The sequence below is a fragment of the Phoenix dactylifera genome, chromosome 17, assembly GCF_051530095.1.
Source record: "Phoenix dactylifera cultivar Ajwa chromosome 17, Ajwa_hap1_PhDact_Kaust_v1.1, whole genome shotgun sequence".
NCBI lineage: Eukaryota > Viridiplantae > Streptophyta > Magnoliopsida > Arecales > Arecaceae > Phoenix > Phoenix dactylifera.
This window is the reverse complement of record NC_143206.1, coordinates 15,082,136-15,096,659: the sequence shown is the minus strand read 5'-3', so window position 1 is coordinate 15,096,659 and position 14,524 is coordinate 15,082,136. Positions and strand designations below refer to the sequence as shown.

Sequence of the window (14,524 nt, the reverse complement as noted above, 5' to 3'; positions counted from 1 at the left end):
ATTCGTATCTCAAGGTTGCTCATATTGATTTGTTAATCAGGATTATGGGCCATCATTATTGAACAGCTCCCGTTCGGTTGTTTCATCAACTTTGTGCGAGGATATATATATATAAACAATACTTATCTTGAAGTTTGCTTTAGCCATCTACAGTGTTCTGCCGTGTCTTGGATCGTTTCAGTCTTTGCTCATGTTGGTTAGCCTCTTTACTGCTTCTGGGGCTTCAGGTAATTGTTTTTTATTATTATTATTTTCATAGTAAAAGTTATGTTTGAATCCTAATGCTGAAATTTTGTGAACTGCAACAAGTGGAGTATAACACCAGAGGACTGGTTAATTACCTGGTCCTGTTATAACCCTTGAGAATGCATGCTACATACCATTAACCCATGATGCCGGCCAATTTTTTCATCCGGTGATGTGGCACAAGCTTCAGTCGTACTGCTTCCATTTGGGGTCAGGCGTGAAACTATGCATGGGTGATGTAGCTAGTTCCATGAGCACTAAACGCTAGTTCTGGGCCAGTGTTTGATGTTTCTCTTCCACCTTATGATCTGCTTTCGCATGCAATCGTTAGCTTTGCGTGAGGCTGAATGATGATGAACCTGTAAATCAAATTTTGCTTGCATGCATGATCAATCTTGTGGATGACCGTTGGTCCAACGTTGTTGATATCATTAGCCACAAAATCGTCGTCTTTCTTCGCATGATTGGGTCTGGGTCAGGTCGGTTTTGCATGCATGCGCATTGCAAGGTACTTCTAGGCTCGAAAGTTGGTCTATTTGAATCCTCATGATGGTAGTAGAAGTCGCAATCTCTGCTGTGAGAGAATGAGAGAGAGAGAAAGGGATTCATTCTTGATCTCTTCAAGACCTTGGAAATGTAATTATAATAAGAAATTCCTTGAATAATTAAAAAATATTTAATAATTTTCTTAATTGAGTACTTCTAAATATTTTTTAAGAATCAAAATGAGGAATATATTCAATGATTCATGAATTATATGATTTGTTATTGCAAGAATTCATGCATTTTCTTAAGAAATCCCATCAATCATAAGGATGCTTCCAAAAACAAGACGGCAGATATCATGCCTATTAGATTTATCTACCTGCATAGATCTTGAAGCGACGTGCAATGAAGAAACATAAATCCTTCGGGCCGGATTAGATAAGATATAGATTGGGTCAAATAGAGAATAGACAAAAATAATTTATGAAATGGGTCAAAAATCTAGATAAGAACATGATTATTTTATTAAACAAATAATCTAATCGAATTTACAATGGGTTGAAACATGTTAAAAGATTACGCATACAGTTATGCAATGCCACCCCTACTCTCTATTTCACTTCGCTTCTTATCAAATCTCACCCTTATGCAATGTATTATGCCACAAAAGTTGGGATTCTAACGGGCATCAGGCTAAACCCAACTGCACGCATTTGAAGATTCAAAATTAGTGTCTTGCGCGAGCCGTTGAAATTAAGTCTAGCCCATAAACATGAAAATCCAACCTCAAGGAACCCTCCTTGCAGCCAATTGACCTCCTTGACACCCATATAAGAGAAGCGAGGAAGGGAGAGAAGGGCGTGCGAGACCGAGAGGATGCCTTTGGGGAAGTACTACTGCGACTACTGCGACAAGCAATTCCAGGACACGCCCTCCGCCCGGAGGCGCCACCTTCAGGGCCTCCAGCACCAGCGCGCCCGTGCCCTCTGGTATGACTCCTTCAAAGGTAGGAGGGTAGTATTAGCTTTCTGTCGAATGCTACGCTCCCTTTCTTTCTTTCTGACGCATATCCACAAACAGCCCTCATGCGTGCTTTGGTCTTAACATCTTTTCTTTCTATAATATATGGAGCAGCAGCGGAGGCACATGGTGGCGGGCCTCTTCTTCAACCCGATGGGAGCTTGGCCAAAGGAGTCTGCCATCATTTCGTTCGCACGGTAAAGAAATACCCATGTTCTCTTCTTTTTCACTTTCCTCGCTTCTTCTCGCGAAAAAGGTTGGAAAATCGAAGAATGCCTGTATTCAATGAGCATACATCATTCAAGATGACAACTTTAGGGGAAAAGTTTGCATCTTTATTGGATAATAGTTATAATTTTAGTAGAAATTTGAGAGAAGTTTAAAAAAATGAAAAGAAAAGAATAAATAAGACATAACTTCGATCTTTGTCTCAATAAAAAGGAATGCAGGTTTGAAAGGATTTAGGGCTATACTAGGGGGATTTTCTCCAAATATCAAATTCTGGAATTATTTTACCAGTATGTGTGTGATTGGTGTGGTAGGGAACCTGCAAGTATGGAGATGCATGTAAATATTTTCATCCAAAGCGAGATGGTGCAAATCCAACTCCAGCAGTATCCGGTGAGTTGCTTATGATAGAGTTTTGATTCTTTTTATTGTTTAATTGTATGCATTATCTGTTGATTCCTTTCAAGGAAAGATGACAAGTTAATAAATTGTTGTAAATATTCAGTGATGTGGTTGGCACTATTAATTACTCCTAGCTCTCGCTGGCAGCACGTAGACAAGTTCTTTTTTGTGGGAAAAAATGACTTTCATGATGGTTTAGAGAGTGATTGTGCTTCTGAATGTAGTTACAAACATGTTTAGGTTCTAGCAAAGCCATAATCGTGGCAGGAAAAGTGACCATATTGTCATGATATTACTTCAGAACACCTCATTCGAAGTACCAGCCATATTTTGTTTTACTAAAAAGTGATTGACTTTGCAGTGCCACTATATTATGTTTATAAATGACATGATAATTACTTGAAGTAGCATCTAAAGGACTTGAGTCTTGAAGTAATGATATGATCATTACTTGAAGCCATGACTGTTCACCATCCTGTTGGTTTCTTGATGTGTCCATAATTAACTGAACTTAGGTGAGCAGATTACCTACAGACAAGAGACTCATGGATAATTTTACGAACAGCTGCTTTCTGATGACAACTAGGAGTACAAGGACTTAATCAAATACTTGAAATCATGTTTATGCTTAGTGTGATTAAGAGAAATACAAAGTGAGGGCAACCGATATCCATGTTACATGTCAGTATACAAGGATTTGCATCGGATGCAAGCTTGGGGAAGTTTGAAAGGTGAGAGAGAATGGGAAAAGGATGTTGTTTGAAGGGCATTATCAACTCCAAACTGGATGGGAAAATATATAGATCTAAAGCTATGTAAACATGAATTATGGACTTGATATTGGAATGGGTAGGCATATGTATACATTAATATTATGCAGCATCCATATATAAATATGGATTATCCTTCTTATATCTTTATCCAAAAAAGAGTTGCATAATTATGTATCCACATCTCTATCTGTATCTGGTTCATATCTGAAGCAGATATGGATTAGATGTAGACCGGATATATCTGACTACACCCTTAGCAAGTTTACATCACCTGGCATCCAGATAGTTTATGTCAGTTTATTAGTAGTCTGTCGCTGGGGGATCTGGCAGCACCTACTAGTCGTCTACTGAAAATGAGTGTCCAAATATGAGTAGTGCTTTGTCATTGGGGTTCTGATGCTACTCTATATTGGAGGATTCAATACTTTGATGGATGCTTGAAGCCATATTTGGTTCTCTGCATTGAGTCCCCTTCTAACCCTTGATATTACTAGATTTACTTATTTGTTACTCAGATTCATTTAACAGCTCGAGTTCCTTCTGGCTGGCTCAAGTAGACATTGAATTAAAGTCTGTCCCTTAATCAATGGGCATCAGAAGTGCTCTTCAAAAGTTGAAACAATTACTTGATATCACAACAGGATGCACAGATATTTCAGAAATGTTTTTGGCATGTCATTGCCAACATCTAAAGAAATCTGAATATTTTTGAAACTTCAACAAAAAGAATGAGGATGCTCATGACTTTACGCGGCATTTATTCAATTGCTTTATAGAATTATCCATGTTCCATCGCTGAAAATGTTATAGCAAAAATTTCTGCTTTAACTTTTGACAATTATTTTTTTTTTCTTTTCGCAGGGTTGAATTTTGTTGAGACAGTACAATCACCTAATTTTTTGGGTAATCGAATTCTGTCAGGTAAATCAACAGACACTAGGTTTTACATACATGTATAAAAAATAAAGCATACCAAAAAGAGATAGCTAGGAAGAAAATGTAAATGGTGAGGCAAAAGTAAATTAAATTAAAAATTGATGATTTTGGATTCCTATCCAGGTTATCATATTTGATTAGCATATACTTTGAAGCTAAATCTTGCTATCATTTTCTACTATTTTAGAAATAGGTGCATGACATTTGTAAAGCTATACTAATTTAGATATATTACTACATGATACCTGATTGCTACTATCAGTACGATGGATTGTAGTAATGACATCTTCATTCTCACAGATAGAAGATTTGACCTTGTGTGGAACTAGTATGGTAGGATTCCTCATGCTGATACATAGATATGATTATAGCTTCTTTTGTGTTCCATATAATTCCTTGTCATCCAATTACTCTGTCACAATGCTCTTCTGTTGCCCATGAGCCCTCTACGTCGCTTTAACTCCATTAAAAGTTTCCCGGTGGATATTGGTAATCTTAACCTTTAAATCCTCTTTCTGTGTATTACTGCCTGACGGCAATGCTCACAAGTAAATTTTTTCTATAACTAATCCATGTGCATTAATTTTTTTTCCTTTTGTGGTTATACACAGGGGACATGGTCTTAGATCACACAGGAGTTTCATGGGGCAAGTTACCTCCATCACTGAGACCACCTCCAGAGAGGGGTTATTCACCTCTTGCCTTTGTGGACTGGGGATAAATCTCGTTGAAATCTCAAGAAGCCTGTGGCCAACTTCATAGTGTGCATGTACATGAAGAATTGAATCCACGACAAGTGAACCCTTATACCGAAGGGCATATGCTCAAAACATTCATGAAGTTTATTAACTTGTAATTTTAAGTGATCTTGTCATGACTTGCTGGAATTCCATAATGATAATATTATCAACAGGGTTATGTCCATATTTATGTTTTCTGTTGATAGTGCTGATTCTTGTTCAGAACTTCAGAAAAAAATATTTGCGGAATGAAGCAAGCAACAATTATTAGAAGTATGGAGGCGCCGGGACATTTTAAAGAAATGATAATGAGAGTTGATGAAGATTTTATTATTCATTTCCTACGATGTTTTTTTGTAGCCAATAATCTCCTTCAATGCTAATGAAGACACTGTTATCTGCTCTTTTATTTTTTGAATATGATGATCCTTTTTCTGTTTGGCACGGAACATGGCAACGGTTAAAAATTTAACCAGGAAGGAGGAGCAGCCGAAGAAATAGAAAGCAAATGTCAGGTGAAAACAAGCATGACATCATATGCTTGCATTACATGCCATGGAGAAAAGGGTTGATCGCAAGAAGCTTATTGATTTAAATGGAGACTGGATTAATTTGAACATCATCAGGGTATGGCATATCAATAGTTCTGCTGGACTCTTGACAAGGTTTGTGGTGAATTTGTTAAAATGGATGCTGAGTACTTCTATATGATGAGTTTGAACTGTCAGATGAAAGATGCAAAGAAGGGAAATTTTTCTACTTGAGAAAAAAGTTTGGTTGCCAGAGCTGAGGTTTGATGGTGGAAACACTTGTTATATGGACTTCACCAAACAACATATCAGCCAGCCACGCCCGACTTGCCATAGAACTGATTTGAAAAGTCATTCTAGCCTGCAAGACTTGATCCTGTACCACATTACCTGAAATTTGGCATTCTTCTTGTTTAGATCTCAACTCATGTCTTGGCTAGGCACAAACTTGCATTCATGGATCTTGTACATAAGAAATAAATAGATGTAAATGCTCATCATCATAAGGTACCAGGATGGTAGCACCACCATTCAGCCCAAAAAGTTAACCAAGCGAAGAGCAATCTATTAGGGTATCTGAATTTAATTTAGATAATGTGTCTTATCATGAATAAGATCCCATCTGGATGGATGCTATTAAAACTTTGAATCTAATGGCAACAAGTTTGCTGCTTTCTAGCATTCAAGCTAGTCTGTGAGATAATGAAGGCCGAGTTGTTGAAGTGCTACTCAATTTGTCATGCTATCACAAGAAAAAATAGTATCCAATCTCCATGAAGCGTTGATATAAATCAAAATAGATGAAACTGGACAAGGTGGGCATGATGATAGCAGCGAACTTCATGCCAACCATAATAACACCCACTGAGATGAGTGGCAACAGCAATTTTCTCGAAATTTATTAGAGCAATATATAGACTTCTTTACAAGATTCATGTCCTGCAAGAAAGATCTAACGAAAATACATACACACAAGCATTGCTTTGCATCCTACGAAGCATACAGGAATTTCATCAGCCATCTTTCTGCACATACGAGGATGGAACAAACACGAGCATATGAACTTCTCCAGTGGATTTCATCAGCCATCTTTGCGCACATACCTTCAAGACATACAAAGACTTGGACTACCAAACAAATGCGCATTTTCTTTAGCCTAAAAATACCCAACCGCTTGAAATGTCAAAGGTCCGAATGGAAAAAAGAGCTTTCTGCAGAGGGACCTTTCTTCGTAGAAACGAGAGAAGTACTAGTGCAAGGAAGCAAGTACCTCCAAAAGGGAAGCAGCAAACTGCATCTGGGAATTCTCATCAATTGTCAAGAAGAGAGGAACATGTACAAAGAGAGATTTGATTCGGTGTTGCTCTGCAAACCGGAGAGATTGATAGTAGACATAATTGCACACAAATCGACCAGCATCATCTGAAGGCATTACATCATATCCCATCTTGGCTAAGCCATTGACAATTTCATTAACAGGAAGTGAAGTCTGTGAAATTACCAAGAAAAAGGAACCCTTCTTAAAGCTTGAAAAATATGTGAAACTGAAAAAGCAAGATTTTCTCTGATAAATTTTTCAAACCACAATAATAAAGATAGTGAAAGGGAAAATTATCAAAATATACATATGTGATCATATATATTCATAAATAATTTTCCGGTTCGACCTTCTTGAATGATCTTCCAAACAATTTTCTTCTGGTAAATTATGACTTTTATTCAAAGGTAGTACCAGTATCAGCTAAATGCCTAAACCAAGTGTCCCATAAATGTCTGATAGTAATTGTTGATATTACATATGTTGGCTCTTAGATAAATGTCTTTATAATCAAGAAGAAACATGGAAATCTTTTAAAAGGAAAACTTAAGGGAAATCATATCACAAACATGGTATTCAATCCATATATCTTCACGATGGCGCAGACATGGACAGGAACTTGGAGTTCAAGACAGGTTGGACAATTTGGCAAGTAAAAGCAAGATATCAAGATCTAGGAACAAGACCTTACAGTGCATATTTATCTAATCAACTAATATAGATTAAAATTATAAAATCTTCCAAAATAAAGAAAGGAAATATAAAATCTTCCAAAATATAGATTAAAATTATAAAATCTTCCAAAATAAAGAAAGGAAATATCTTCCCTGATTAATTTTCTCTTCGTGGCTACAATGTCTACATTTTCTATCATGCTTCAGAAGTACATTGTTTTCTTTACATATCTAATTGACTTAATTACGTTTATAAATTTTGACATCGTGGACTTCCAAGAGTCAAATATCAACAAGTTGTAACCAGGGACACATGCTGACTTGGATGGTTCCGGATAAGCTTATTCATTGTCACAAACTAAGGTTGTTGGAGTGGTGTTAGTAAGCCCCATGTACTCAGGCACGAAAGATGGCTAGTTCAGAGCAGTATCACCATAGTACAATATTCCATCTTGACACTCAAAAACTAAATAACGTTCAGCTTCATAACTTCTCAAGAGAGAAAAGAATCTCCAAATAGAGATGAGTAAGGACATCAGCAACCCAATCACACAATAACAAGATACACCAGAATATGAAGTCAATAACGGATGGAAAAAAGAGACAAGTAAAAATATCAAGCTTCAGGACATAATGAATGCAGCACAGAACAATGATTACATGCCTCAGTACCAGTCATTTCTAACCAAGAAATGGTAAGACACACTAAGTAACAAACAAATTTATATTATGAGTAGGATCATGAGCAACTCACCCCATCCTATAGAAGTTTTAGATCTGAGTGACTAACATAAAAGCATATGACAATGGATCAGCTAGAGACCTTGCATAATAACAATGAGAAACATAAGTAACCTAAAGGCCTAGACATATCGTAAAGGAAGTTAAGATCTAGCTTCTTGAATAATGATCTTGTTATAAAAAGAATAAAAAGGTGCGAAAACGGATATAGGGAGTTCTTGTAAACAAGGAACGAGGAGTCTGTATGAGACTTGAAATAATACTATAAAGTTGACAACATGATGAAAGAGATGAGTGAAACTGTGATAGGCTATTTAGTAACTTCAATGTCTTCATACAAAAAGTAAGTCATTCTTTAGTTCAGCCTTCAAGCCAATAAAAATGAATGATGGCCATCCAACAACTTGGGAACAACAGTTATCTCAGCAAGTGCGGCAAAGGTCCTCATAAATTCCTAGATATAGACCCATTACATCATTTGAAGCTTTTAACTACTCAATTAACCATTAATCTTGTAGATCCATTGAGATAAAGACTTGCTAATATGAAGTGTGACATGAGGGAACCAACTGGCTGAGTTGGTCAAGCCACTGGTTGTCGATACCAGTGACATTGATATGAATCATGGGTTCGAATCCCACCCACATCCGATTTCAGTCAGGCATCCTAGTTCTCAAGAATATGGGCAAGGATGAGCTGCAGGCTCCTCAGACACAAGCTCATGTCACTGCAACATATGAGAAGGCTAAATGAATGAGTTTGTGGCTCCTGATGATAATGGATGTTACAAGAAAATTATAAAGCTTTGAGGAAAAGTAACTGTTGGCAAGAAAAATTGATCAACAGTTGCGGTACAACTTCTGGAAAAGGGAATTAAACGGCCAAATGTCTGACACAACATTTATTTATATGTTTCCCATTAATGCCCACAAATTAATCTACCATGATAGAATATGATAGAATCTGGAAGCCTCTCAATGGCCATATATATGTCAAAAAAAGATCATTAGAAAATTATTTTGAAAAGAAATTATCTATTACCTGACAGTATGAACTAGGCTCCACCAAATCTTGTCAACATAAAAGAAACAAATATAAGTGCCATCAAAGCAAGCATACCTGACGTGTTCGTGAGATGCTTCCATCAGAAGGTACAATGGGAAGCCTCTGCAATACAAACAACAAAGAAAAATTGATATCAAAGAATTTAAAATATATAAAATTAATGTAGAAACTAATGATAAAAAGAACAACATTGCAAAGCAGATTTAACCTGAGGTTTCCATCCTAGCTCATCTGGACAACGAAAAGTAGCCTCATTGAATGCTTGATTCTCAATGGCAAACCTTGTTGCACCACTATTGACTCCAAAATGGATCTGATGAAGCATCAAAACAAGATAAAAAAAAACATGCATGAAAGAAATAAATTGGAATCGGAGGTAGGTAACCATGTTAAAAATAAGCAATAATCAAGTCTGCAAGGATAGCTAAGGGAGGATGAAGCAGAAAAAACACGACTAAGTGATAGCGAAAGAAATAGTGTACATGATGAGATGTGAATGGATAGTGACTGACTAGATGCAGTACGTGACTGAAATCACATAAATAAAGAACTATAATGCATTGTTGACAATCAAGTGGCCTATTAAGAAAAATCATTACAAGTTTTGCAGCAGATTCAACCAAACTCATCAATTAGAGTGGGTCAGATACCAAACTGCTAATAAAGAAAATAGCACCCACTTTCTTACTGATATAATAACAGTCAACATATCAAGTTTAAGAATCAGGTTAACTGAGCATTTACTGTAAAATTCACGAATCTTATAGAACCTATCTGGCCATGAAATCTAGATGGAATGCATTATATAGATCCTTTGAAATAGAACTAAAGTTAAGCTTTTCTGGCGGCTCTAAACCGTCACAATGCCATATCCAAGCTAAGTTGTCATGTCTGCTGATGTTATTTGGTTACAAAATCACAGCTCAAAAGAACAAGATAAGGAGGAGTAACAGGATTTGTTCCCCGAGAATAATAACACTTGAAAGATGTTATTAGATTACTTAATACCATCCTGGTACTAGCCTCCAATGATGCATACTTTTCAGAGCACCTTGTTTTGTCATCTAAAGTATGATTCAGTACATTAATATGAATCCTTACCAAGAACACTGATGTCCAACATATTAAATATGTAATGCTGCAAAATGAGGTACTTGGAGAAGTTAAAAATCCAAGAGGGCTATAAAGAGAGGATTTTCTGTTATGAATTAAAAGGTGGACAGTTATTTTCTTTATATGCTTCTTTGGATAATTTTAGACAAAATGTCTATTTCTTGCACAATTTCCTCAAATAGTCACTAAATCACATGATGATTGATCCTAGGAGAGAGAGAGAGAGAGAGAGAAGTTGAGCAACTGACCCAAATGACTGGCCCCACATTCGAAGATTCATTGTCTCGTCCACTCACAGAAGACTCAAATAGTTCATAAAGTGGACCAAGTGCTCCCTGTCCAGCAGTGTCAAGAACCTTGCAGTTCCCAAGAACAAGGCCTTTTGGCAATCCTTTCTTTTCCATGAATTTCTTCAGATTACTGACAATTGTTTCTGTTGGATTCTCAGAAACCCCATGAAATTTCTTGAATCCAGTAGCATGAACAGTTATCACTGAAGGCCCTTCCGAACCCATTTATCGTAATTTCAGGTATATTAAGCTAATGAATCCTTAATTAGTTCAATTATATATGCTCTCTTTGTACCAGCAACCAAATGTAGTTGATTGTTCTACAAACTGCTTCAGATAAGAAAATAATAGATAATCAATTCAAGTAAAATGATGAAGAAACAAATCAAGTCAGAGACAGTATTGATTGTGAATATCAAATGCATTCCACTGTACAAGAAAAAAAAAAAAAGAAATTCTTGCTACCACTTCAGTTGACTTGGAACCAATAACACATGCTGAGATCAAGCAAAAAAGTTAGAAGGAGCTCAGAACAGGCCAGTTAGAACAAATCTTCATAAAGAAACCCAAAACAGTGGGCGCTCTAAAGCCAAACAAGTAGAATTTAGATGGAAAAGACATCAAAACTGAGAAATTTGTCAGAGCCAAATCCTGTGAATGATGAGATACCCTTGCAGTAATAACTGCATCTCCTTTTTGCAACCCAAGACCAGTTGCCAAAAAATCACCAAAAATAGAAGGGAAGAGGTACCATCTCAGCAAATATTTGCCGCAAATATAAGAAAAAACGTAGTATTCTTACAGAAACTCCGAGACAAGTCATATGCATAGAGACAGAAACTTGATTAAGAGTACAAAAAGGGAAATTCCAAAAAGGAAAATGAAATAACACAAAATAGCACAGCACTTGATTGAATGAAATTAAAGGGCAAGCAAAGAAGACTATCAACATACAACTAGGCATCAGAGATAGTTCAATAAATTGGGCCATCGAAAGCCTCCATTTGATCACAGCAGAAGACTAAAATCCATGAATGGACTAACAACTACTCCCTCTTTAATGGATTAGAAAGCATGAATCCCCTCAATGATCAAAAGCCCCAGCAACCAGTTGGGAAGTTTCAAGAAAGCCTAATACACCACTGACATCGGAATTAGACGATGCGAACTAAAGAAACTAACCCAAGATTAGAAAACAATAGAATCATGAAAGTTTTCAGCTTTTACTTACGATAATTGGCGGGAATCTGCTCTAGTTATGAGGATGGGCATGTGAACTGATTCATGGAAATAGAGACACAATTCGATAAAATCAAAGATTTCAAACGCATCAAAGGACATCACACACGAAGCAGCCTAGCAAATCCAATCGAAGATCAAAAAACGCAAGAAACATGACGGAAAAAAAAGTATTTTGACAGAAATTTTCAGCACCAGTTCATCGACCAACCCGTCAAGGTTCTCACCTTTTACCATTCAAAAGACGGAGAAAACGAAAAACGATTCGAAAAAACCGATTTTTATATGAATAAAATGGCCGTCGTGGGTGACGATGAGCGAGATCAGAACTCGCCTTGATGGGAGATAGGGGAGGATATAAAAAGCGAGCAGACAGAAGATGGTGTTGGGTCTCTTTCAAACAGGATAGCGATTGCAGCAGAGATCAAGGACACGAGATTAGATAGCGATAAAGGAAGAGGAAGAGAACAAATTAACCTGCGAGTCGCATTTGTTATGATTCCTTGCTTTTCTTACTTCCTTTTCTCCCTTCTTTTGTTTTAATTCTTTTTATATATATATATATATATATATATATATATATATATATATATATATATATATATATTCATATCCATATATACATATGATGCATAGCCTCCATATAATTAGTGGATCGCACTCTCTAAAAATTTTATCTTAGCTATCAACCATATATTAAATTAGTATTGATTACAATAAGTCTATATAAAAGAATTACTATTGGTAGATTCAAGAGAGTGTCAACAAAAAAAAATAAGAGCCAGGTGTTAAAAATTATTATATGATGTCAGATTAGAGTTTAGTCCTACAAGAGCAAGTATATCAAGATGTCAAACGAATATTAGAAAGTAATTAAAGTTGGTGAGTCCTTGAAGATATCATGGATGAAAAATTTATCACAAAAAAAAAAAGGTATGGAGCGGTAATAAACATTAATGCGTCAAAATTCCACCTTTAACTCATCAAAAAATAATAAAAAAAAAAATCTCTCTTTGTTTTTATGCAAAATCTTATTTTTTGCGGCAACAACAAATGCATAGAATAAGAAAGGTAAGAATATATTGGTATTTATAAGTGAAAGCCATACATACTAAGAATCCTGATATATCACTTTAATAGATAGATGCTGTATATATTTATTATCGGTTTCTACGAAATAATTGACACGTTATGGAGGTGATTATTAGATACTCTATAAATTTTTAAAAATAATATAGTATTAAAGCATTGCTCATTTGCCGGCGTTTTTATGTATGACAACTTTTGTGGTGGCAATAAATAAAAAAAATAATTCACAATTGCCACATTTTCATGATAATAGTTTCGCCACCTTATTTCAAACGACTATAACATTTGAAAGAGTGACAAATAATCATGAAAACCCTCTGTTTATTTGTTTTTTAAATGTTAATTATTCCCATCGATGCATCTGTGAACTTTATTTGTACATAAGACATCTAATATATGATAGAAATATTTGAGTATTCTTGAATAGGATAGCAAGACAATGCTAGCTAATAAGACATGAAGCCCACTAAAGAGGGTCAATTTAATTATTAGCCTTACCTCCATGTAGTCAATTTTAGCCAGCCATTGAACAAAAATTAAATAAAAAAAGAGAAAGAAACCGAACTCATTTCCGGCCCTTCTCGCCACCGTACCTTCTTCTTCGGCGGCCGCGTGGATCCTACGTAACCCCATTGCCGGCGTCCGCCCCCTTCAAATCCCGGCCGTCCATCCGCCGTGATCCTCACGCTGGCCACGAATTGGTGGTCCCACGGTGACGTGTCAAGATCAGAAGGTCGTAATTTCCATGAAACGCCCGCAGGCCGCACGTAACATCCTAATCCGTGGGCACCCGAAACCACCAATCCCGCCGAAGCCGCCGGTTTCTCGCGGGGTTGCCAATCTCGTGTTCACGGCCGTCGAATCGATGGATTTTTTTGTTTTTTTGCCCTTTTGTGCTTTTTGGTAAACCCGCCCCCAGAATGAAAACTCTGCGGCCGGACGTAGCGGAAAACCCGACAGCGGACTGTTGTCTGCGAACCAGGAGGAACCCGACTCCAAAGGTGTCATCGCCGCCTTTCGCTGCGGCCGCGCCCACCCGAACCTCGGCGAGATCACCGACGTGCGGCCTTCCTCGCTCCGCACGGCCGCCGGTGAGCTTATCCGCCTCCGGCTCTCTTCCTACTTCCTTCCTGAGCTATTCTTGTTTACGTTCAATCCTACATCGGTCGTGCACCGAAAAGATCCTGATACTCAAACGGCACTTGAAACCTTAATTAATAACTCATGACTAGAATTTTTTTTATAGATAATAATGCCTTTTGATGAAATCATAGTACAATTAATAGAGAGAAAATAAATAAATAAAAGGTCCCATAAAATTATTTCTGAAATTAAAAAAAAATTAAAGAAACAGAAGTTCAAGAGCTATCAGCCTGCTTCTATCTACTTCCGTAAACATTAGGAATAGCTGTCTGTCATTTGCTCACCTTTCCAATATAATGTTGCAATTCAAAAATTTTATTAGCATTGTAAGTTTTTCATTATTTACCATTCTTTTCTGCCAGTAATGACTGTTGTAAGCTTTATTATTTTAAATCTACATAATCATTGTCCAAGCTAGTTTGAGAAAATAACATATGTTACGATGATTAATAATGATTTTTGTGGAGAATTATCCCATCGGTATGGCATCA

General features: G+C 36.7%; 2 protein-coding genes across 14 annotated transcripts; one reads left to right on the top strand and one right to left on the bottom strand.

The window, feature by feature from the left end:
* The first annotated feature begins 129 nt into the window (after nt 1-129).
* Nucleotides 130-5,104, top strand: LOC103709633 (C2H2 and C2HC zinc fingers superfamily protein). 3 transcript variants are annotated; one of them, XM_088713889.2, is made up of 6 exons: nt 130-227; nt 1,539-1,738; nt 1,867-1,949; nt 2,295-2,373; nt 4,017-4,076; nt 4,703-5,015. In XM_088713889.2, the coding sequence occupies exons 2-6, from the start codon at nt 1,609-1,611 to the stop codon at nt 4,810-4,812; spliced, it is 462 nt and encodes a 153-aa protein (XP_088570015.1). In that variant the 5' UTR covers nt 130-227; nt 1,539-1,608; the 3' UTR covers nt 4,813-5,015. The 3 variants fall into 3 exon arrangements, with proteins under 3 accessions (XP_088570015.1, XP_008793301.2, XP_008793300.2); XM_008795079.5 differs by lacking the exon at nt 130-227 and having other exon boundaries at nt 1,469-1,738; nt 1,870-1,949; XM_008795078.5 differs by lacking the exon at nt 130-227 and having other exon boundaries at nt 1,470-1,738; nt 4,703-5,104.
* Nucleotides 5,105-6,231: 1,127 nt separating this feature from the next.
* LOC103709632 (uncharacterized) lies at nt 6,232-12,274 on the bottom strand. Of its 11 annotated transcripts, none has more exons than XM_039132916.3 (6): nt 12,136-12,274; nt 10,521-10,889; nt 9,368-9,472; nt 9,214-9,261; nt 6,632-6,850; nt 6,232-6,464 (listed from the first exon to the last, which is right to left on the bottom strand). In XM_039132916.3, exons 2-6 carry the CDS (start codon nt 10,785-10,787, stop codon nt 6,375-6,377), a joined length of 729 nt encoding a protein of 242 aa, XP_038988844.1. In that variant the 5' UTR covers nt 10,788-10,889; nt 12,136-12,274; the 3' UTR covers nt 6,232-6,374. The 11 variants fall into 11 exon arrangements, with proteins under 11 accessions (XP_038988844.1, XP_088570010.1, XP_038988840.1 ...); XM_088713884.2 differs by having other exon boundaries at nt 6,232-6,517; nt 12,029-12,168; XM_039132912.3 differs by having other exon boundaries at nt 12,029-12,168.
* Between the last annotated feature and the right edge of the window lie 2,250 nt (nt 12,275-14,524).

Excerpts from the sequence above, each read along its gene's own strand:
- LOC103709632 (XM_039132916.3), bottom strand. The coding sequence starts at position 10,787 with ATGGGTTCGGAAGGGCCTTCAGTGATAACTGTTCATGCTACTGGATTC. Across the intron at positions 9,262-9,367 it reads AGCTAGGATGGAAACCTCAG|AGGCTTCCCATTGTACCTTC; the intron begins GTTAAATCTGCT and ends TTTGTATTGCAG. Across the intron at positions 6,465-6,631 it reads TTGCTGCTTCCCTTTTGGAG|GTATGTGCGCAAAGATGGCT; the intron begins GTACTTGCTTCC and ends TATGTCTTGAAG.
- LOC103709633 (XM_008795078.5), top strand. The coding sequence starts at position 1,609 with ATGCCTTTGGGGAAGTACTACTGCGACTACTGCGACAAGCAATTCCAG. Across the intron at positions 2,374-4,016 it reads TCCAACTCCAGCAGTATCCG|GGTTGAATTTTGTTGAGACA; the intron begins GTGAGTTGCTTA and ends TTCTTTTCGCAG. Across the intron at positions 4,077-4,702 it reads GGGTAATCGAATTCTGTCAG|GGGACATGGTCTTAGATCAC; the intron begins GTAAATCAACAG and ends GGTTATACACAG.